The sequence below is a fragment of the Chiloscyllium punctatum genome, chromosome 1, assembly GCF_047496795.1.
Source record: "Chiloscyllium punctatum isolate Juve2018m chromosome 1, sChiPun1.3, whole genome shotgun sequence".
Classification (NCBI taxonomy): Eukaryota; Metazoa; Chordata; class Chondrichthyes; order Orectolobiformes; family Hemiscylliidae; genus Chiloscyllium; species Chiloscyllium punctatum.
The window spans coordinates 11,770,952-11,795,394 of record NC_092739.1 but is presented as its reverse complement, the minus strand read 5'-3'; the positions used below and the strand labels follow the sequence as shown (position 1 = coordinate 11,795,394).

Here is a 24,443-nt window from a genome sequence, read left to right as displayed (position 1 = left end):
CATCTAATTTATCTGGTCCAGGGTGGCATAGTCTTGGAATATGACTTTAAAGTAGTTAGATTAGCATGATTTTTTTGTAATAAGTACTTAATGGCAGGTATTTATGGGGATTGGGGAAGAATGTTGCCCTTATATCTGCATTTTGAGTTCTTATACTGCATGGATCCCGATCTCAACACATCCAAGAAAAGAATCTTTATTGTACAATGGAGTTTCACACGTTCCTCTTCTAAGTTCTGAAGCATAAGTATTTTATGCAGTTTTTATGCAAATTTTGAACAAACGTGTTTCTTTTTTTCTGAAGCAAACTTAAAAGGCTTCGTATCTTATGTTGAATGCTTCATGCATTAAGGGAGATGAACTGAAGGCACAACAGAGGTCAGAAGGACTTTAAACTTGTCAAAGGAAGGGGAGGGCTCAGGAGAGATTCTTAGTTTCCACCACAAGTTATCAGACAGTATAGAGAAAAGATGAGAAGTCTAACTTGAGGCACAGCAGATAAGGGAACATCTATGAGAAGTGGAGCGGCCAACATAGCTGAGGGCAGTGTACTTAATTGTGAACAGTCTACAAAACAAGATGAGTGAGCTTGTCGTGCAATTTCAAATTGGTTGGTATGATGTTATGGAGACATGACTGCAAAGGGATCAGGGAACTAAATATCCAAGGATATGCATTCTATCAAAAGGACTATCAGGTGGACAGAGGTGGTGAGTTGCCAGATTATTAAGAATTGAAATTAGGGGATTCAAGATGGCGGCGACCTAGTAGGTCTGAGTTTGCTGAGTTCTGCCCAGGACGCAGACAAGGTAGGGTACCTACCCTCTCCTCACTTTCTCAACTGTTAAAAATAGCCTTTTCCCAGCAGCTTTGGTCATTCTGCATCAAACTTTATCAGTTTGATACATTTTAAAATGACCAAAGGTAAAGGATCACAGAGTTCCCCACAGGTAGCCCCCCCCCCCCCCCCCCCACCCCAACAGAAACAGACAATCCGCGGCCATCCTGGGGGATATACCTGCAGAGGCGAGCCTGATCTTGGAGTTTGTTAAGCTCCAAGAAAAGATTGACGTGTTGATTGAAGAGACCCAGTGCAGGTGGGAGTCAATCTCGATCATGCTGCAGAAGCATGATCAAGAAACTCGGCCAGCGTGTTGGAGGGGCGGAGCAACGTGCTGCGGCCTCCAAGACCACTGCTGATTACTCTGTGGGACAGGTCCGGGCTCTGGAAGGCCAAGTCCGGGCCATAGAAGAACATATCGATGACCTCGAAAATAGAGGTTGCTGGGCCTTCTCGAACAGGAGGATGAAGGCCAGCTTGTTGAGTTTTTTTTTGTTTTTGGAGCAATGGCTCCCACAGCTGTTGAAGCTGGAGTCTGAGCTGGGCCGGGTACAGGTTGAGTGGGCCTACCGGGTTGCTCCTTAGTTCAACTTCAGCACTACAGGGAAGAACAAATGCTGCTGGATGCCTCCAGAGTTTTGGGGAAGGATCCCCAAGTCATGATATACAAGGGTTCCAAAATAATGCTGTTCCAGGATTTCACTTTGGTTGTGGTTCACAAGAAGAAGGTGTTTGACAAGGTAAAGAAACGTCTGAGGGATTTAAAGATTCAATATTCCATGAAATAACTGGCAATGCTGTACTTCAGTCATGGAGGATCTGTGTATCACTTCGGATTGCTGGAAAAAGTAAAAGAATTTTTGGTTGCTCTCAAGTAGACTGCAGGACTTGAACTATATGGACAATGACGTTATTTTACCCCCCCCTCTTTCCCTCTTTCTCTTTTCCATCTTTCCTCAAGGGGGGTTCTTTCTTCTTTCTTTTGACTCTTATCCACAACTCACTCGGTTTATCCGATTGTTGGGAGATGTTTCTGAGTTGTTTTTTGTTGCTTAATATTTGCTGGGATTGTAATTTTATATATTTTATTTTATATTGCTGTTTTGTTAAGAGTGCCTAGGTGGTAATATCAAGGGGGTGGGTTGGTCGCCCACTTTTAACTCTTGTATTATAAGATATTGGCATTTGTTTATCTTACTTTGTAATATCTGGGCCGAGGGCATGGCTCCAGCTGGGAGGTGTTATCGTGGGATTACTGGAAGGTAGGAGTGCCTCCTGTGGACAAGGGGGAAAGTCTCCTTTTAATTACGTCTTATGTTTTTTTTAGGAGTAGTTCTTAGCTGTTTTGATTTAGTTGCTTTAAAGGTTGTTTTTATATGTGAATTGTTAATGGTCTCTACTCAATGCCTTTTGAGTGGGGTTTTTCCTCCTGGGGGGGGTCTCTGACTTGTTTGAACAATCATGGCTAATCATTCGTTTAAATGGTGCACCTGGAATGTCAAGGGGAGCCACTCGCGAATTGAAAGGAAAAAGATATCATCAAGTCTTAAAAAAGAGAGGGCTGATGTAGCCCTTCTACAGGTGACACATCTACCTGATAAGGAGGGTGAATTTGGCCAGGTGTTCTTTTAATCTTTTAGCTCAAAAAGTAGGGGAGTGGCCGTTCTTATCCAGAAGAACCTTCCCTTCTAAATGATGAGCCAGATAAAAGATGCGTCCAGACGGTATTAATTACTTAAAGCCCCCATATATGGAGAGGAATACGGGATTTTGAATGTTTATTGCCCTCCGGCATATCCTTTTAAATTTGTAACAGATGCGTTCTCCAAGTTGGTGGCTCTCTGGGTGCATCTCACATTATAGGGGGAGATTTTAATTGTACTGTCGACCCCATGGTGGACAGGATACCTAGGAGCTCCACAGGAGCTCCTAACTGTAGGCAGTTGGCTGATCTGAAGATGGAGTTGGGCTGGTAGATGTGTGGAGGTATCCTCACCCTGAGGGTAGAGATTTTACTTTTTATTCTAATCCACACAAGTGCCATACCAGAATCGATATTTTTTTTATCCTCTCGACCTTTCTGAATTTGATATTGTTTTGTAAAATAGGTAATATAACTCTTTTTCTCATCACGCAGCAGTATATATGGAGGTTAAGATTAGTGATGACGAGATGGGTTCCCGACAATGGCATATGGACTCTTTCCTATTGAAAGATAGTAAATTTACAGAATATTTCTCGCAGGAATTTAAAACTTTCTGGGATATCAATTCAGGCACGGCCAGTAACCCATTGGTGATGTGGGAGACTGCTAAGGCATATGCGCATGATTGGTTATCTCATATTCTGCCATCCAAAAAAGACAAAAGGGAGAACAACAGTGTCTGCTCAAGGCACGCCTGAAAGCGGCTGAGACAGCGTATGCTGATAGGCTCTCCATTACTAAGGTACAGCGGATTATAGCCCTTGGGGCAACTTTGAATACGCACTTACTCAAGCAGCAAAGAGGGAGATACTGCTTGTGAAGTAGAGATTATTTGAATTCGGTGATAAGCTGGGCAGCTATCTAGCATACCTTGGCAGAAAGAAAAAGACTCACCAGTCCATTACGTCTATTAGAAGGGGTGCTGGTATCCTGACTTATGGTCCTAAAAATATTAATGCAGCCTTTAGAAAGTTTGATGTCGAATTGTCTAAGTCGGAGGACTGTGAAGATAGAACGAGGAAGATGGAGTCTTTGTTTAAAAAATATCTGGCCATCTCGGGCCTAACCTCAGAGCAGGTGTCACTTTTGAATGCCCCCTTGACAACCCAGGAAGTCCAGGAGGCGGTGAGGCAGCTCCAGAGCGGGAAAGCGCCCAGACCAAACGGATTTCAGGCTGAGTTCTACAAAGAACTTATAGACTATTTGGCCGGACCACTTATAGGTATGTATAACTATTCACACAGTCAGGCTAGCCTCCCGCCTTGTCTGAGAGAAACAAATATTTCTCTCATCCTTAAGAAAGGAAAAGCCTCAGATGACTGTACTTCGTACAGACCTATATCCTTATTGAATGTAGACTTTAAAATTCTCTCAAAAATGTTGGTATTAAGACTGGAGAGGGTTTTACAATTTATTATAAAAGAGGACCAGACGGGGTTTATTGAGGGTCGCAGATCAACTAATAACATTAGAAGAGTGTTAAAGATGGTACAAGTCTGCCAGCAGGGAGTGATACCAGGATTAGTCATCTCCCTAGATGCAGAGAAGGCATTTGATCAAGTAGAATCAATCTCTCTTATACTTTGGAACAGTTTGGTATTGGAGAGGTCTTTACAAAATGAGTTGCAGTATTACGTCATGACCCCAAACAGCATAAGGCCGATAGCTTTAGTGTTGGCAGAGGTTGTCGTCAGGGTTGCCCTCTCTCACCATTATTATTTACACTGGTGATTGAGCCGCTCGTGAAAGCCATACAAAACTGACCCTAATATAACAGCTCCGGAGATCGGATCAGGTAATCACAAAATCACTCTCTATGCAGACGACATGCTTCTTTTCGTAAATGATCCATTGACATCTGTGCCCCGCTTAATTCAAGTGGTTAACTTATTTGGTGTGTTCTCAAATTACAAAATTAATTTTATGAAATCAGAGGCCATGCCGCTAGGAGGTCTTACCAGCATATCCCGCTTCCCCTTTGTGATCACTGGGAGGCTTTCTTTATTTAGGTATTTTTATTACCCTGTTATTTGGTCAGCTATATAAAGCTAATTATACACACTTATTAGAGAAAATAAGGCAGGATCTCCAACGCTGGGAACATCTCTCGATTATCCTAGCTAAGCCGAATAGCCTTGGTGAAGCTGAATATTCTACCTCGCCTATTATACCCTATGAGAATGCTCCCCTCTATGTTGCCGAGACAAGCATAAGCTCTGTGGTTGCTTCGGCTCCTTAATTTGGAATCACAGAAGGCCCCTTATTAAATTAGATAGATTGCAGCTCCCACAAGTAAGGGGAGGTCTGGACTTTCCAGATCTCAGGAGGTACCAACTGAGTTCTCTGTTATCGTATGTAACTGATTGGATCTCCGGTGACCCACAATCAATCTGGTTGGATATTGAGGCCTCCCAAGCAAAATGTCCCCTCATCAATCTATTATTTATGGATAAGATGAGAGTTATTATGGAGTGTTGTAAAAATCCAGTTGTATTAAACAGAATCAAAGCTTGAAAGATGATGCAACAGGATGAAGGTAGTTTACAAAAAACCTCCTCTTCTACCCCTATACAGGGGAACCTTGATTATCCGAATACCAATTATCTGAAAATCGGATTATCCAAAGGCGATCTTGACGTCCTGAGGGTTGGACTGTGGTTTTTTTTTGGGGGGTGGTGGGCGGCAGGGTTGGACCAGGTTTTTTGTGGGGGGTGGGGGGCGAGTGGCGGGGTTGGACCGGGTTGGGAGCAGGGATAGACCGAGTTGGGGGTGAGTTTGGACCGGGTTGGGGGGCTGGGTTGGATGGGGGTGGGGGCAGACGGGGGACAGTGTTGGACCAGGTGGGGGGCGCGGTGTTGGGGTCCAGGTCTCGTGCACTACGTAATGCTGCAGTCTCCTGAATGGCAAGCAGACTTTAAAAACTCCGAGTCCCAGAGGAAAGGCATTTAATCGATTTTCCAAAGAGTCCATTATCCAAACGAAATAGTGCCCACCCATCTTGTTCGGATAATCGAGTTTCCACTGTAGTGGGATTTCAGCCAGGCCTGACTGATGCTGGATTTAAACTCTGGGAGTCCAGAGGTATCTCCTGTTTGGGAGATCTGTTCGATGGGGAAGTCATGATGTCCTTCGAACAGTTGCGTTGGAAGTTTGGGTTATTTTCAAGTTCGAGACTTCTTACAAAAAAAGACCACTTTGATGACTAATCCTTATAAATCTGATTTGGAAAGGAGAGTGCTTTGGCCGATGGGTGCGCCTCAGTTAGTACTCTATACCACTTGCTATGTAATAAGGTATTTGAAGGACATGGAATGGTTATATAAAACCTGGAATCAAGAATTCGGGATGGAAATCTCCTTAAGAGATGTGGGAGGATGTCTGGGAAAATGCCAGGTAGATCTCTATCTGTAATAGAACTCAGGCTATTCAATTCTAGATACTTCATAGGACTCATATAGCACCAGAGCGACTTGCAAAGTTCAAGGCAGGAGCATCCCCAATATGCCCTAAATGTAAAATAGAAGTTAGTACTCTCACTCATTGTGGGCATGCCATATGATTCGTAGATATTGGGACATCGTTGGCAAAGATTTTGGGAACGGGGATTGGGTTGGACCCAGTGCCTCTTCTTTTGGGTTTTCCAAATTTCCCTTCTCTAGATGCATACGGGAAGAAACTATTCACTATCCTTTTTCTTTTGTGCGAGGAAAAACATTTTACTAAGTTGGGTATCTGAACGTCTCCCAGGTCTTTGGAATTGGCATAGGGTAGTTATGGAATATATCCCCCGGATTTCCTTACAAATATGGTACACCAAAAAACGGAATTATTTTATAGAACATGGCAGCCCTTTTTGAACTACACCAATGCAGATGTATCGCCCATAATGTTTAGGGCCTTTGCTTAGCTGCGAGGACGGTGTTGGTTGATTCGGGGGCCTCCGGGAGGAGGAAGAATCCCGTATAAATATGGGTTTTGTTATAACATGATATGACTTTATTTTGAATGCGTTATTTAATTATTTATTTTCTTTTCTCTCTCTCTCTCTCTCTCTCTCTCTCTCTCTCTCCCTCCCTCCCTTTGGTTATTGATTTTATATATATATATAAAATCGTCTTTTCTATATTTTATTTTGTGTTTTGGTAGTTTAGTTGTCTTAATTTTATATTGGTGCTGTTATGTTGTAAAGTGGATACACTTTTTTGTATTAATTTTGTAAATTTGTAAAACAAAAATCTCAAATCTTTTTTTCAATAAAAATATAAATAAAAAAATGAAATTAAATTGAGAGCAGGAAGCAACATAGGTTTGGAAGGTGTAGAGTCTAGACAGAGTTGAGCTGCAAAGGGAAGAAAAAAACTCCCTGAAGGGAGTTATGTACAGGCTCTCAGCAGTGGCCAGGATGCGAGGCTAAAATGAATTGGGAGTGAGAAAGGCAGTATTACAGTATTCATAATGATCTGGGAAAATCAGGTTAGCAGTGGATTCAAAGAGAAGGAATTTGCTGAATGTCTGTTTTTTTTTGGAGCAGCTTGTGGTAGGGCACATGAGGGAACAGGCAGTTTTAGATTTGGTGATGTGTAATAAGGCGGACTTGGTTAGGGAGCTTAAAGTGAAGGAAATTCTAGCGACAGTGACAGTATGAGTTCATCCCCAATTTGAGAGGCAAGATTTAGGTTGCATAGGATGGGGAAACAAACTGCAAGGGATGAGCACAATTGAAATGTGGAGCTTATTCAAGGAACGGCTACTGTGTGTCCTTGATAAGTATGTACCTGCCAGGCAGAGAGGAAGTGGTCAAGCGAAGGAGCTGTGATTTACTAAAGCGAAATCTCTTGTCAAGCGGAAAAAGAAGGCTAATGTTAGGATGAGACGCGAAGGCTCAGTTAGGGTGCTAGAGAGTTACAGGTTAGCCAGGAAAGACGTAAAGAGAGAACTAAGAAGAGCCAGCGGGAAACATGAGAAGTCATCGGCAGATAGGATCAAAGAAAATCATAAGCGTTCTATAGGTATATCAGGAATAAACGAATGACTAGAATAAGATTAGGGCCAATCAAGGATAGTCGTGGGAAGTTGTGCGGGTAGTCTGAGGAGATGGGGAAGCACTAAATGAATATATTTTGTCAGTATTCACACCAGAAAAATCTGTTTTCAAGGAGAATACTGACGTACAGGCTGCTAGACTAGACAGGATTGAGGCTCATAGGAGGAGATGTTAGCAGTTCTGGCAAGTGTGAAAATAGATAAGTCCCCATGGACAGGTGGGATTTATCCTAGGATTCTCTGGGAATCCAGGGAGGAAATTGAAGAGCCTTTGGCTTTGATCTTTATGTCACCATTGTCTACAGGAATAGTGCCAGAGGATTGGCGAACACCAAATGTTGTCTCCTTGTTCAAGAAGGGAGTAGAAACAACCCTGGTAATTATAGATCAGTGAGCCTTACATCGGTTGTGAGTAAAGTGTTGGATAGGTTATAAGAGATAGGATTTATCATCTCGAGAGGAATAAGTTGACTAGGGATAGTCAATACAGTTTTGTGAAGGGTAGGTCATGCCTCTGAAACCTGATTGAGTTCTTTGAGATGGTGACCAAACAGATGGATGAGGGTAAAGCGGTTGATGTGGTGTGTATGGATTTCAATAAGGCATTTGATAAGGTTCCCCACAGTAGGCTATTATGCAGAATATGGAGGTGTGGGATTGAAGGTGACTTAGTGGTTTGGATCAGAAGTTGGCTCGCTGAAAGAAGACAGAGGGTGGTGGTTGGTGAGAAATGTTCATCCTGGAGTTCAGTTACTAGTGGTGTACCACAAGGATCTGTTTTGGTGCCACTGTTTCTCATTTTTATAAATTACCTAGATGAGGGCATAGAAGGATGGGTTAGTAAATTTGTGGATGACAGGTCGGTGGAGTTGTGGATAGTGCGGAAGAATGTTGCAGGTTACAGAGGGACATTGATAAGCTGCAGAGCTGGGCTGAGAGATGGCAAATGGAGTTTAATGCGGAAAAGTATGAGGTGATTCATTTTGAAAGGGGTAACAGGAATGCAGAGTACTGGGCTAATGGTAAGATTCTTGGTAGTGCAGATGAGCAGAAAGATGTCAGTGTCCATGTACATAGATCCCTGAAAGTTGCCACCCAGGTTGATAGGGTTGTTATGAAAGCATACATGTGTGTTAGCTTTTATTGATACAGGGATTAAGTTTCTGAGCTATGAGGTTATACTGCAGCTGTACAAAACGCTGGTGCGGCCACACTTTGGGTATGGATACAATTCTGGTCACTGCACTATAAGAAGGATGTGGAAGCTTTGAAAAGGGTGCAGAGGGGATTTACTAGGATGTTGCCTGGCATGGAGGGAAGATCTTATGAGGAAAGGCTGAGGGACTTGAGGCTGTTTTCGTTAAAGAGAAGGTTGAGAGATGACTTAATTGAGGCATACAAGATGATCAGAGGGTTAGATAGGTGGACAGTGAGAGCCTTTTTCCTTGGATGGTGATGACTAGCATGAGGGGACATAGCTTTAAATTGAGGAGTGATGGACAAAGGACAGGGGTGAACGCACTGCCCGCAACAACTTGCGAACACTAAAGGCATTTAAGTGGTTATTGGATAAACACATGGATGAAAATGGAATAGTGTAGGATAGATCGGCTTCAGATTGTTTCCACAGATCAATGCAACATCGAGGGCCGAAGAGCCTGTACTGTGCTATAATGTTCTATGCTCTATGAGAGGGAGAATCTGGAATCATATGTAATGGTATTACAATCATGTGAAGGTAACTGCAAAGATATGAAGGAGGAGCCATCCAAAGTTGATTGGAAGTGGAGCCCAGCAAAAAAGAAGTTGGAGTAGCAATGGCCAGGATTTCTGGGGCTAAATTCAGGAGACTGAGCAGAAAGTCATCCCAAGCAAGAAGAAATACCCTAAGGAGAGGGTAAGACAGCCATTGCTGACAAGCTAAGTTAGGAATAGCACAGAAGCAAAAGAAAAAGCATACAATATGGTGAAGATCAGTGGAAAGCCTTTAAAAGCAAGCAGTGACTTTAAAAAAAAGCAATAAAGGCAAGGGATGATGAATTTTGAGGGTAAGGTAGCTAGTAAGATGAAACAAGATAGCAAACTTTTTTTAGATCTATCTAAATGGTAAGAGAGGCAAGAGTGGACATTGGATCACTGGATCATGAGGCTAGAGAAGTAGTATTAGGGAACAAAGAAATCACGGAAGCACTGCATAGATACTTTGCATCTGGTTTTATGGTGGAAGATACCAGCAGCATACTAGAACTTCAAGAGGGAGTCAGGGGGCAAAGGTGCTTGTAGTGGTCATCACTAAGAAGAAGGTGCTGGGGAAGGTGCAAGATCTGAAGGAGGACAAATTATTGAGACTGGATAGACCGCACCCCTGAGTTCTGAAAGAGCGAGCTAAGGAGATTGTAGAGGTATTGGCAATGGTCTTTCAGGAATCACTGGAGTCAGGGAACATCCTAGAAGAGTGGATAATGGTTAGTATAACACCCTTATTTTGGACAAGGAGGGAGCAGAAAATGGGAAATTATAGGCTGATTAGCCTGACCACAGCCATTGGTAAGATTTTAAAGTCCGTTATTAAGAATGAGTTTGCTGAGTATGGAAATACATGGTAAATAGGGCTGAGTCAGTACAGCTTTGTCAAGGTGAGGTCACACTTGATGAGTCTGTTAGAAGTCTATCAGGAGGTAATGGGCAAATTGGACAAAAGATGCATCAGTGGCTGTTATCAATTTGGAGTTGACAAGGTGCCACATGAGACTGGTAAATGAGGTAAGACACAATGGTGTCAGGAGCAAGGTACTGGTAAAGATAGAACATTGACAACTGGCAGAAGGCATAATGTGGGGATGAAGGGGTCAGTGTTGGGACTGTGCCTGTTAACGTTGTTAATGTATCATCTAGATGAAGGATCTGTGGGCATTGTTAAGCTTGTAGATGACACAAAAATAGATGGAGGTACAGGTAGTGTTAAGGAGATGGGAGGCTGTAGAAGGACTTGGATCGGCTAGGGGAGTGGTCAAAGAAGTGGTAGATGGAAGACTGCAAGGGACTTGTAGGCTGAATTGAGGCATAGGCAAATTTCTAAATGGCTAAAGGTTTTGGAAATCTGAAGCCCAAGGGTAGATAGGATTCATAGTTCAGGATTCTCTTAAAATTAACATGCAGGTTCACTTGCCATTAAGGAAGGCAAATGCAGTGTTCGCAATCATTTCAAGGAGGTCTAGAATATAAGAGCAGAGATACACTGCTGAGACTGTATTAGGCTCTGGGTAGACCGCGTGTGGAATATTGAGAGTATTTTTAGGCTCTTTTCTGAAGGTGTACAGTACCTTTTGAGAGAGGAAGCTAGCAAGGACTGACTGTACAGCACACTGTGCTTTCAATGTAAAAATGTAACACTTGGTTGAAACAAATAGCTGGAGTTCCATTGCCATGGAATAAAAACAAATTCAAATTTGGCCAATCCGTTTAAATACCAAAATCCAATTGAATTTCAATTTAGTGTTTTGATGACATCAAACCAATGAAATGATCTAATGTTTTGGGGTATGAAATCGAACATTTTAAATAGTTAGTGGGTGAACTAGCAAGCACCAACAAGTATAGACTGCTAGCTAAATAGCTCTCTGAAAGGTACCTGTCCATAAGAAAAGTTGTGCAGCAGAAGACCGAAGAAGAGAGGACCCAGAAAAACAGAGGAAAATAGAGAAAGCTGACTGGTTTTAAAACGTGATTAATTTGTTTGTAAATCTTCATTTGGGTTTCTTTTTATCAGACCAGTATTGTAGAGTGGGAGGTAAAAGATAGGTTTGAGAGAATGAAATTGTTAATTGTTGTAAAACATTCTCTGTTGGACTTAAAGAATACAATTGTTAATTTTCATTTTAAATAGTGAAATCTGGGACAGTTCTTTGTCTCTCGAAATTTAACAGATTATGGTGCGAGATGAGCTTCTCTGTTTAAGTTAGCAGAGGGTTTTTGCCCCATATCGTAACACCTGTAACTAAGGAAGGATGTGCTGGCCTTGGTGGGACTCCAGAGGAGGTTTACAGGAATGTTCCACTGATGAAAGGCTTGTCATATGAAGAGCCGTTCAGGACTCTGCTTGATTGTATTTGGAGTTTAAAAAATGAGGGGTGTGGGGCTCATTGAAAAGTAGAGAATACTGTGAGGCCCAGATAGATAGATAGATACAGAGTTAATGTTCCCGTTAGTAGGAGAGGGCCCAAGAATACAGCATCAGAGTGAAGGGATGGCCCTTCAGCACTAGGATGAGGAATTTCTTCACCAAATGGTGGTATATCTGAGGAACCCATTGCCACAGAAGGCTGTGGAGGCCTAGTCATAGTGTGTTAAGACAGACATATGTTCTTGATTAGTAAGGGGATCAAAGGTTATGGGAGAAGGCTAATATATCTGCCATGACTGAATGGCAGAGCAGATTTGATGGGCTGCACAGCCTAATTCTGGACCCATACCTTGCGGTCTTATGGAAATTGAACTTGCAGTTTTTTTTGTATATTTTAATTAATTTAATTTGCACACATCTTGTTTTTGGAAAGAAAAGTTTGTCTGATTCTCATGGTAAAGAAATAATTTAAAACAGATGTCTGCTGAAATGACTGCAGTATGTGATTTGATGTATTTAGAAGTAAACAAAATCTCATAGGGATGCTATCTTCATGATTTCATCCTTGTTGAATTATAGCCTGTTGGAATGCTTTTTCTACTGTGTGAGAGAATCAAATGGGAGTCTGCCATTGTAGTTTGCTCTCTCGTGGAAAAACCTGGTTGCTATAATGCTATGTGAATTTTAGCTATTTGCGAGTTTGATTCTCTAAACAAGCATTATGGAGCTTTTACTGAATGAAACTTCCAATACTTTTTTATTTAAAGTTTCGTATTTAGTCATAACATTTTTCTCCATAAATAATTTTCCAACATGCTAGTTCAAAATATAATGGAGTATTAATACTGAGCCATGCAGACTGAAATATTTTTGCTGTCTGTGATATCTATAATATTTGTGTTGACTAAACAATAAGTGCTGTAAAGAGTATTATCACAACCTGACAACCAATGAATGGCTTACTAAGTTTTTGAATGAAAGGGCTGGCATTGAACCCGCAAAAATCTTGTGACAACTAAATTCCTAACCTGACAATTGTATGTGTAATGAATGGGTTTTACATTATTGCTATTCCACTGCAAGCTATCTGTGTCCTAAAACTTAGAGTGGACTTCATCTAAACTCTGCAGATTACTAAAGATTAACAACAAAAACTTGTTTGGCTTTAAGTCGAGAATTGTGTACTTATGGGACCATGCACTATAAAAAATATGAGGAGATACATTGGGAGAGAGTATAGAAAGATTCAGAAGAATTATTCCAAGGCTGAGAAACTTCAGTTACTTAGAAATATTCAAATTGGGACTATCCTCCCTGATGAAGAGTGTGTAAGGTGGAGATTTAATGGAAATATTTAGAGTTTTAGAAAGCTTTTGATAAGGTCCACAGAAGAGGTTAGTAAACAAAATTAAAGAACATGGTTTTGGAGGTAGATTGTTGTAGATTGAGAGTGGGTTCGTTGTCCGATAAGTGTGGGGCAGGGGAAAGATCAGTTATTTTCAGGTTGACAAGCTGTGACTAGAGGGGTATCATCAGGAGCAGTTTGTCGTCCCATTTCCCCCCTCATTCGAAGCAAAATGCTCAGACATAGTATAGTTTTACCTCCATTTTTATTCCAGGCCCTGGAGGGAGAAAGGACAATCGCCCATTTGCACAGAGATATTAGTTCTCGATCTTCTTCTGGAACAACAGATTATTAATGAATTATATAGTAATTTTACAGGGAGCAACATCCAGATAAGGTAACGTACATATTGATTGGATTACCGTTATAATCAGTGAGTGTCAGTAGGAGAGATTAAGCCATCTGCTGTTCCACAATGAATGTTCTTAACCTTAACTGGCTTCACATAATGGATATTTTTCCACCTTGTTAAACTGAACTTACATACTGAATGCTTCCGATATTGTTAAATGGCTCTACGTAATGGATGCTTTTCACCTTGTTAACCCACCACTCTTGCTTCCAGCACTCCATTGTTGACTGCAAGTTCTTATCTGATCAGACTCCTGCTCTGCTGAACATCTTGTTTCACAAAACTTAAAGCTTAACTCTTTCCCTACCTGCTCATACCCTATACATATTCTCAAATTCTTGTTTCCCCAGCTATTAGATTTAATCCCCACGTCCAAATCATTTGTGGAGGTATTAATACTTCCGGATTAATATCGGAATATGGCGAGTAAATAAGAAGCCAGTGGTACTATGGGGCTTTATAATCAGAGTATTTCACTACAGTAGAAAATGTGTTTCTGCGGTTATATAGACCCATGGCGAGACCGCACTCAAAGTATTGTGTGCAATTTTAGCCTCCTTTATCTAAGGAAAGATGTTTGCTGTGAGCCATGTTACACCAAACTAATGAACTTGAAAAGCTAGTCAATACATTTGGTATTATCTAATTGAATGGGAGAGTGGGCTGGGGGCTGAAAAGCATGCTCCTTTGCCTTATTCAAAATCCTAAAAAATATGGACAGACTTGATAGGGAAAAAATTTCCTATTTTGTGGAAGGATTAATGAACAGAGGGCACAAAGTTAAGACAATTGGTAAAAGAAGCAACGTCAGTCTGAGGAAAATAATTTTGTTGCAGTGTGTGGCTAGGATCTGGCATACATGCCTGAGATTGGTGAAGGCAGCATGAATTGAAACTTCCTAAAGGAACTGGATCACTATCTTAAAAGGTAATATTGTGAAGGGCTATAAGAAAAAGGCAGGGAATGGCACTAGATGGTTTACTACTGTACCACATAGACGAATGACGGGACTGGCCAAATGACCACCTTCAGTGTTCTAAATAATTTTGTAATTTTGATAAAGTTTAATTGTGTGATCGTCTTTCCTTCTTGGCATTTCATATACTACATGAATCCCTTGAAGATCTGGTTTCTAAATATAGCACATACTTTAGCTTTAATCTGACTTGGAATCAGGTTTTATCTCTGAATCCTAGAATCCCTACCATGTGGAAACAGGTTTTTCAACCCATCGAATTCAACTGATCCTCCAAGACCCCATTCAGACTCACCCTGCACCCTATTGCTGAATTTCCCATGGCTAATCTACTTAGTCTGCATATTCTTGGACACTATAGGCAACTTATCATGGCTAATCCACCTGACCTGCATACCTTTGGACTGTGGGAGGAAACCGGAGCACCCAGCGGAAACCCAAACAGACATGGAGAGAATGTGCAAACTCCCAAGGGTGGAATCGAACCCTGTCCTTGGCACTGTGAGGCAGCGGTGCTAACCACTGAGCCACTGTGCTGCCCTTGGCTGTGTTGCTCAAGGATTTTGTTTTTGCTGCTTTATCGTGGGATTGCGGATGCTGCTGACAAGTCAGCATGTATGTTGCTAATTGCCCTGGAGAAATTGGTGAACTGCTGCCTTACATTGCTATAGTCCAAGTAATGTATCTACACCCAGAGAGTTTCAGGATTTTGATCTCAGGGCAGTAAAAGAATTATGATGTATTTCTAAATCCATGTTGCTGAGTTACCTGGATCTGGTGGCTTTCTCATACACCTGTTGCCTTGTTCTGGGTGGTAGGGATTGTGGGTTTGAAAGGCACAGGTGATGAAACCTTTGTGAATTGTTGCAGCTCAACTTGTAGATGATAATGCTGCAACAACTGTGCGCCAATGGTGCTGGGAATGAATGTTGAATATGGTGGGTGGGTGCCAATCAAGTAGGAATGATGGTGTCAAACATCCTATGTAATTTGAGCTGCACTGATCCAGCCAATAAAGAGTGTTCCAATATATGTCTGATGTGACTTGTAAGTAATGAAAAAGCTTTAGGGAATCAGAACTTGAGTTAATTGCTCAGAATTCCCACTCTCAGACCTTCCCTTGTAGTCATTACGTTTATGTCTATCTAGCTAGGCTTCTGATCAGTGATAATTCTCTGAGAAAATAATGCTGTTGGATTCAGTGATGGAAATATGGTCGAAACTCAAAGTAAATGGTTAAACTCTGCTAGTCTTGGTCATTGCTTCACAATGTGTAGTGTGAATATTACTTGCCATTTAGCCCAAGACTGAGCGTAATCTATGCCTTGTTGCACAGACTGCTTTTGTTATCTGCCAAGTTGTGAATGAACTGAACATTTCAAACATCAGCAAAACTCTTCCCTTCTTTCAGTCATTGAAGATGTCAGGCCGAGGACATCTGTTTCTTGTGCTGCTGCAGTGATGTCTTTATTTGGAGTTCTATCAGTGTAGCCAATCACCATGGTTTTCCTTTGTGTTGAGTATGGTTCCAGTCAGTTGGTAGTTTACTAATGATTTCATTGGCATAAAAGAGCTTTGATAAAATTAAAGTTATTGTTGGTCCACTGGTGCCTGATGTTGAAAACAGTCTCATTGCTCTGCTGGTTGAGAACAGACTGATAGGATGATACTTGACAAGATTTGGATTTGCCCTGTTGTTTTTTTACCATTATTCTGTTTGCGGATGTGGGCATTCCTAGCAAGGCTTGTACTTGCTGCCCATCCCAATTTGCTGCAGTCACATTTAAACCAGATTACTTATTGACAGAAGATTTCCTTCTGTAAAGGGCATAGAGAGAAGACTGGTTTTTACAACCATTGATAGTTTTATGGAGGCCAGTTGAACATTTCAGGTTAATTAATAGAATTTAAATTCCACTAGCCGCATTGATAGGAGTTGAATCCATGTTCCCAGTGTATTAGCCTGGACCTCTGGATTACTTGATCTCTGATATTGTCGTCATCGTCATCAGCTCTGTCTTCAGTCTGCTGCCATCTTTTATTGGGGATGGGGCAGTTTTTCACATTGGATAGATTGTAGCTGTATTGTAGCTGTATTTGCATACCTAGGATCGGGTCCAGCAAATTGTGGAACACTACTCCTAAGCACTACAGCTGAGATGTTCAGAGAGCCCATAGCCTTTGCTTTTGTAGCAGGTGGAACCATTTCTTCACATGACATAGTGTAATTGAGTTAGCTCAATACAGACATCCTTGGTTTGGGATAAACTTTAGTGCTATTTACTCAGTACCGAAAGTGCTCAGCCTTGCTTTTGGGTTTCATGTACTGGGAATGTGCTGTCGAGGAAGATGGAGTCTCCACCTCAAATTGGTTATTTATTTGTCTGACACCATTCACGACTGGAGGTGGTAAGGCTGTTGCAGGGCTTTGAATGAATGAATAGTTTTATTTTCACATGTATTTTACAGCGATAAAAACAGTAAGATACAGTGAAAAGGTTTTCTATTGTTGCCATGATCCAGCGCCATTTTAAATAGTTTAAAGAATAAGAAAAAAAAGATAAAGCTTAAGGAGAGTCTTGAGTCAGCTCATCATTGCTGCCATCCCTCCTCCTCCACTGTCTACACTGGATCCAATCAACGTTAAAGTCGCCACTTCTCAGACACCATCTTTTGCTTCTGGGCTGATTCCTCTCTAATATCGTCTCGCTGTCACCTGGGACAGACCCACCAACATCCAAGTCGATTCTCTTACTGCTGGCCCCACCTCTGAATTGATCCATTGTTTATTGGAGCTCCTAGCTGAATCTACTGCATTCAAGTAATCCAGTGTTGGAGGTTCAGAGAGTTGACAACTCATTTTAAGTATCACTGATCAACGTTTTGGCCCTCCTCGATGAGTCAGCATTGACCCTCTGGCTTGATGTCAAGCTTAATTAACTTACATGTAGGAGCATTAAGTTAGTGTGATGGTAGAAAGTTTTGCTTTGTTGATGGCACATGCTTTTTATTTGTCTTTAAACTGCACACCAGTTGAATTTCAGGACTTGGAGGCTGTGCACGTGTAAAATACTTTCTAAGATGTGCACTTGCACAGCTACTGTGAAGGCACTGACCAGTAAAGCATAGGGGAATAAAAGGGAATGCTGCACACAATGCAGTTATAGGTGATCTGTTTCATTGCCAGATCTGTTCAAAATCTTGACCATTTGGTACAGTGGGGGTAGTATTGTGCAATATGATGAAATAAATATAATGTGCAAATAGAACTCTCCTCTGCAATGACTATTCGGTGCTCATTCTTGTAAATTGTGGTTCATGTGTGGAATGAACTGCCAGAGAAATCGGTGGATGCTGGTACAGTTATAAGATTTAGAAGATCTTTGGATAAATACATGAAAAGGACGGGTTTGGAAGGATATGGGGCCAAGCTCAGGCAGGTGGAGCTAATTTACTTTGGGAACATGGTTGGTGTGAATTGGTTGGACCAAAGGGTCAATATCTGTGTCTATACCTCCATGACTCTTCTAAGAAGGTGAGTCTGCAGTAGTAGATTAGTCAGGATGAGGCCAAGGGGTATTAGTTTTCTTACCAGCTGTGGCCAGAACTTGCCCAACTCTGTCTGCAGTAGTGATATGAGATCTATTTAGTTATTGACATTTGGGTCATAGAGATGTACAGCATGGCAACAGATCCTTCGGTCCAACCCGTCCATGCCGACCAGATATCCCAACCCAATCTAGTCCCACCTGCAAGCAACAGGCCCATATCCCTCCAAACCTTTCCTATTCATATATCCATTCAAATGCCTCTTCAATGTTGCAATTGTACCAGCTTCCACCACTTCCTCTGGCTGCTCGTTCCATACACGTATCACCCTCTGTGTGAAAAAGTCACCCCTTTAGGTCTCTTTTATATCTTTCCCCTCTCACCCTAAACCTATGCCCTCTAGTTCTGGACTCCCTGACCCCACGGAAAAGACTTTGTCTATTTATCCTATCCGTGCCCCTCATAATTTTGTAAACCTCTATAAGGTCACTCCTCAGCCTCCGATGCTCCAGGGAAAACAGCCCCTGCCTGTTCAGCCTCTCCCTATAGCTCAAATCCTCCAACCCTGGCAACATCCTTGTAAATCTTTTCTGAACCCTTTCAAGTTTCACAACATCTTTCCGATAGGAAGGAGACCAGAATTTCATGCAATATTCCAACAGTGCCTAACCAATGTCCTGTATAGCCGCAACATGACTTCCAAACTCCTGTACTCAATACTCTGACCAATAAAGGAAAGCATACCAAACTCCTCCTCCACTATGCTATATACCTGCGACTTCACTTTCAAGGAGCTATGAACCTGCACTCCAAGGTCTGTTTTGTTCAGCAACACTCCCTAGGACCTTACCATTAAGTGTATAAGTCCTGCTAAGATTTGCTTTCCCAAAATGCATCACCTCGCATTTATCTGAATTAAACTCCATCTGCCACTTCTCAGCCCATTGGCCCATCTGGTCCAGATCCTGTTGTAATCTGAGGTAACCCTCTTCGCTGTCCACTACACCTCCAATTTTGGTGTCATCTGCAAGTGTACTAACTGTAGCTCTTATACTTGCATCCAGATCATTTACGTAAATGACAAAAAGTAGAGGACCCAGCACCGATCCTTGTGGCACTCCACTGGTCACAGGCCTCCAGTCTGAAAAACAACCCTCCACCACCACCCTCTGTCTTCTACCTTTGAGCCAGTTCTGTATCCAAATGGCTAGTTCTCCCTGTATTCCATGAGATTTAACCTTTCTAATCAGTATCCCATGGGGAACCTTGTTTGAACGCCTTACTGAAGTCCATATGGATCACATCTACCATTCTGCCCTCATCAATCCTCTTTGTTACTACTTCAGAAAACTCAATCAAGTTTGTGAGACATGATTTCCCACGCACAAAGCCATGTTGACTATCCCTAACCAGTCCTTGCCTTTCCAAATAAATGTACATCCTGTCCCTCAGGATTCCCTCCAACAACTTGCCTACCACCAAGGTCAGGCTCACTGGTCTATAGTTCCCTGGCTTGTCCTTACCACCTTTCTTAAACAGTGGCACCACGTTTGCCAACCTCCAGTCTTCCAGCACCTCACCTGTGATGATCGATGATACAAATATCTCAGTAAGAGGCCCAGCAATCGCTTCTCCAGCTTCCCACAGAGTTCTCAGGTACACCTGATCAGGTGCTGGGGATTTATCCACCTTTACTCATTTCAAGACATCCAGCACTTCCTTCTCTGTAATCTGGACATTTTGCAAGATTCCACCATCTATTTCCCGACAGTCTATATCTTCCATATCCTTTCCCACAATAAATACTAATGCAAAATACTCATTTAGTATCTCCCCCATTTTCTGTGGTTCCACACAAAGGCTGCCTTGCTGATCTTTGAGGGGCCCTATTTTCTCCCTAGTTACCCTTTTGTCCTTAATGTATTTTTAAAAACCCTTTGAATTCTCCTTAATTCTATTTGCCAAAGCTATCTCATGTCCCCATTTTGCACTCCTGATTTCTCTCTTAAGTATACTCCTACTTCCTTTATACTCTTCTAATGATTCACTCGATCTATCCTGTCTATACCTTACACATGCTGCTTTTTCTTAACCAAACCCTCAATTTCTTTAGTCATCCAGCATTCGCCTATACCTACCAGCCTTTCCTTTCACCCTGGCAGGAATATACTTTCTCTGGATTCTCGTTAACTCATTTCTGAAGGCTTCCCATTTTCTAGCCGTCCTTTTACCTGCAAACACCTGCCCCCAATCAGCTTTCAAAAGTTCTTGCCTGATACCATCAAAATTGGCCTTTCTCCAATTTAGAACTTCAACTTTTAGATCCGGTCTATCATTTTCCATCACTATTTTAAATCTAATAGAATTATGGTCGCTGGCCCCAAAGTGCTTCCCCACTGACACCTCAATCATCTGCCCTGCCTTATTTCCCAAGAGTAGGTCAGGTTTTGCACCTTCTCTAGTAGGTGGATCCACACACTGAATCATAAAATTGTTTTGTATGCACTTAACAACTTCCTCTCCATCTAAACCCTTAATACTTTGTCAGTCCCAGTCTATGTTTGGACAGTTAAAATCCCCTACCATAACCACCCTATTATTCTTACAGATAGCTGAGATCTCCTTAAAAGTTTGTTTCTCAATTTCCCTCTGACTTTTTTGGGGGGGGGGGGGGGGTCTATAATACAATCCCAATAAGGTGATCATTCCTTTCTTATTTCTCAGTTCCACCCAAATAACTTCCCTGGATGTATTTCCAGGAATATCCTCCATCAGCACAGCTGTAATGCTATCCCTTATTAAAAATACCACTCCCCCTCCGCTCTCGCCTCCCTTTCTATCCATCTGTAGCATTTGTATCCTAGAACATTAAGCTGCCAGTCCTGCCCATCCCTGAGCCATGTTTCTGTAATTACTATGATATCCCAGCCCCATGTTCCTAACCATGCCCTGAGTTCATCTGCCGCCCCTCGCATTGAAATAAATGCAGTTTATTAGTCCGACCTTGTCCCTGCTTGCCCTGACTGTTTGGCAAGCTTCTGTTCTCAACTATACCAGTCTCAGATCGATCTCTCCTTCACCCAGATTACATTCTGTGGCGTTGCTGTAGCGCTGCTTCATCAAGCGATGTTCAACGTGATGTACAGATTTATTGTCATTTCTTGCCAAATACTGTATTTTGATCAATACAATGATGAATAAGACACATCATTTGCCTAGTCCTGGTGTCTCTTTTAAGAGGAAGCATTCTTTCAGCATCCACCATGTCAAGTCCATGCAGGATTTTGTTTCAGTGAAAAAGTTTCACCACCTCGTATATTACAAAGGACACTGGTCTAACCTTTTTCCATAAAATAGTCTGTTTATCTCAAGGATCAGTTGCCTGACCCTTCTCTGAACTACTTCAAATGCAAATGTGAAATATTGGTCTGAAAAAGAATTTTTAAAAATACATTGAGGGTTTCAATTATGGAGAGAAATTAGAGAAGCTAAGATTTTTCTCCTTGGATTAGATAAGATTTTAAATGGTGCTGGATCACCAAGCAATTTTGATACATCAGGAAGAACTTCCCATTGGCAAGAAGGTAAGTAAACAGACGGTTTTAAAATAAATGGCAAAAGAACAGAGTTGGCAAGATGCTCTGACTAAAAGAAATATATTAATTGTTACTTTAATAAGAGAATTGGATACGTATGTGGGAAAAAAACATTTTCAGGGCTACGGACAAAGACACAGGGAAAGCAACTAATTGAATCGCACTTTTATAGACCCAACATAGACATGATGCATTTTCTGTATTCTAATGATTTGATAACATTCTTCAAACCTGTTGAAATTAGTGCTACTGCAAGCTAAGTTACTTGTATAAGATGTTTGTTTTACTAATATCAAGATTTTTCTTTCTCCATCTAACCACAGCTGAAAATAAAAAGCAATTAGGAACACAGATCGTTACAATTAAAGAGGAGCCAATGGATCTGAAAATACCTGAACTTCCAGTCTCACCATTTCCCAGTAGAGTCTTCAATTACGAGGCAGTGAAGAGTGAAAGTTCCCAGAATTCGCCTGAAGTTATACCCCTCACAGAAATTAAGCTTTTCACTCAAGATATTTCTGTAAAAATGGCATCAGAGCTTCTTTATCAACTCTCAGGTATTTGTGTTACTGTTTCACAAAATTGTATTGCCTGTATCAAAGTAATAATGCATTCACAAAATAATTTGATTTGTAGCCTTCATGCTCTTCAAACTCGCTCTTGTTTTGAGATGGTATTGTAGCTTCATCAGAAACAGCACAGTAATTAATATATACGATTACTGCATGACCAGAAGAGAGACTTAACACAGAGAAAATTGCAATACCCGCTAAACTTCATACTAATTAAAATCAGTTGCCATTTCCTGAGCACTTTACACAAATTCAATCAGTCATACTGTACTTAGATGCTTGGCTGTTCTGAACGTTTTGCACATTTTGTATACCTAATAACATCCATTTTTTAGGATATGCCAACAGCTGCTAAATGCTAACTACTCCATACAGATCTATAGACTCTTTGTATTCAGGCTTCCCTTTGAAATATGGATTGTTATGCAGTGCCTTTGGAAATAAGCTCTCTTTTATTTGGTAACTAACAAACATATAGACGAACATACAAACAAGGAGTGAAGCTCCTCAAAATTGCTTCACCATTTAGTAAGAGCTTGGTTTTTCGGATTTATAACATGAAATCCACATACCAGCTGACCTAATAACTTGTTCTGCTTTGCTTAGCAAGAATCTATCCAACTCTGTCTTGCAAATATTCAAAGACCCTGCTTTTACACTCCACCCTCTGTTGGAAAAAAATTATTTCAATTTGTCTTAAGTGGCAAATTCTGATTTTTAAACACTGTCAGCTACTTCTATGTTCTCCCATAAGTCAAAACATCCTTTCCACATCTATTGTCTCAAGACTACTCAGGATCTTAATTGTTTCAATTAAGTTTTTTTTTCCTTCTGAACTCCAGATACAAGCCGAGCCTGTCCAATATTTCCTCATAAAACAAGCTGTCCATTAAATATATTGATCTGGGAGGTGTTGACATAGTGGTAATGTCACTGGACTTGTAATCCAGAAACCCAAGCTAATGTCTGAGGGCATGGTTTGAATCCCATCATGGCATTTGGTAAAATTTGAGTTCAGTTAAATTCTGGAATGAAAAGCTAGCCTGGTGGCTTCCATGTAACCACTGTTGATAGTTGTAAAAACCCATCTGGTTCAATAATGTCCTTCAGGGAAGGAAATCTGCCATCCTCACCTGGCCCCACTTACATGTGACCCCAGACCCAGAGCAATGTGAATGACTCTTAACTACCTTCTGGGCAATTAGGAATTGTCAACTTGTGCTGGCCTAGCCAGCAGTGCTCATGTACCATGAATGAATAGAGAAAAAAAGCTCTGTAATGCTTTCAGCGTAATTGCATTCTTCTGTAAATAAAGTGACGAATACTGTCGAGTGTTCAAGATCTGGTCTCACCAATGCCCTGTATAACTGATGTATAGTCTCCCTACTTTCATAATCAGTACTCCTTGCAATGAATAATGACATTCTAATTTCTCATTACTTGATGTACCTGCATTCTAGCCTTTTGTGAATCATGCTGTAGAGCACCATGCTCGCTCGGCATCTCAGAGCTGTGCAATTTGTCACCATTTGGATCATATACTTTATTTTAATTTTCCTGTCAAAATGGGCAATTGCACATTTTCCCATTTTAAACTCCATTTGCCACACCTTTACCCATCCACTCAACAATATACTTTGTTGGGCTCCTTCCGTCATTTTTAATTTCCTACCTATCTTTGTTTTGTCAACAAATTTGGCAACCGTGGGTTCCAAACGGAATCCAGGTAATTGATATAAATTATGAACAGTTCAGGTTCCAGTGTTGATCCTTGTGATATACAACGCATTGCATCTTGCCAACCTGTCTAAGACCCAATTATGCCTACTGTCTAGTATCTGCTTGCCATCTAGTGTTCTATCCCAGGTCCATATGTTACCCCCATGCCATGAGCTGCTACTTGCATTCCCTGCGGTGAAGATTGATGCAAAATACCTGTTGAATTCATCTGCCATCTGTTGGTTTTCCATTATCAATTCTCCAGTTCCGTCACTTCTGATAAGATCAACACTCGCTGGACTTTTATTTTTAAATACCGATGGAAATTCTGTCTATCTCTTTACATTGCTGGCTAGCTTTTTCAAAATAGTTTCAAAGAGAGGTCTTTGAAACATAACTCTGTTTTTCACTCTAGAGACGCTGCCAGAGTTTGTCCAGTTTCTGTTTTTCTTTCAGATTTTGGTTTCCAAAGTTCATTTGGCTTTATTTTAACCCCACCATTTCTTCTTTGATACTCCATCCTACCACACGGTCACTGTTTGAGGCCTGTACACTACTGCAA

General features: G+C 41.3%; 1 protein-coding gene across 1 annotated transcript in view; it reads left to right on the top strand.

Annotated features, from left to right (window-relative positions):
• The window catches only part of znf827 (zinc finger protein 827), a 138,783-nt gene that overhangs the window by 54,081 nt on the left and 60,259 nt on the right, over nucleotides 1-24,443 (top strand). The window contains exon 10 of the mRNA XM_072580594.1: nucleotides 21,914-22,147. Coding sequence (XP_072436695.1) covers nucleotides 21,914-22,147 — 234 coding nt within the window. The remainder of the gene's footprint in view (nucleotides 1-21,913; nucleotides 22,148-24,443) is intronic.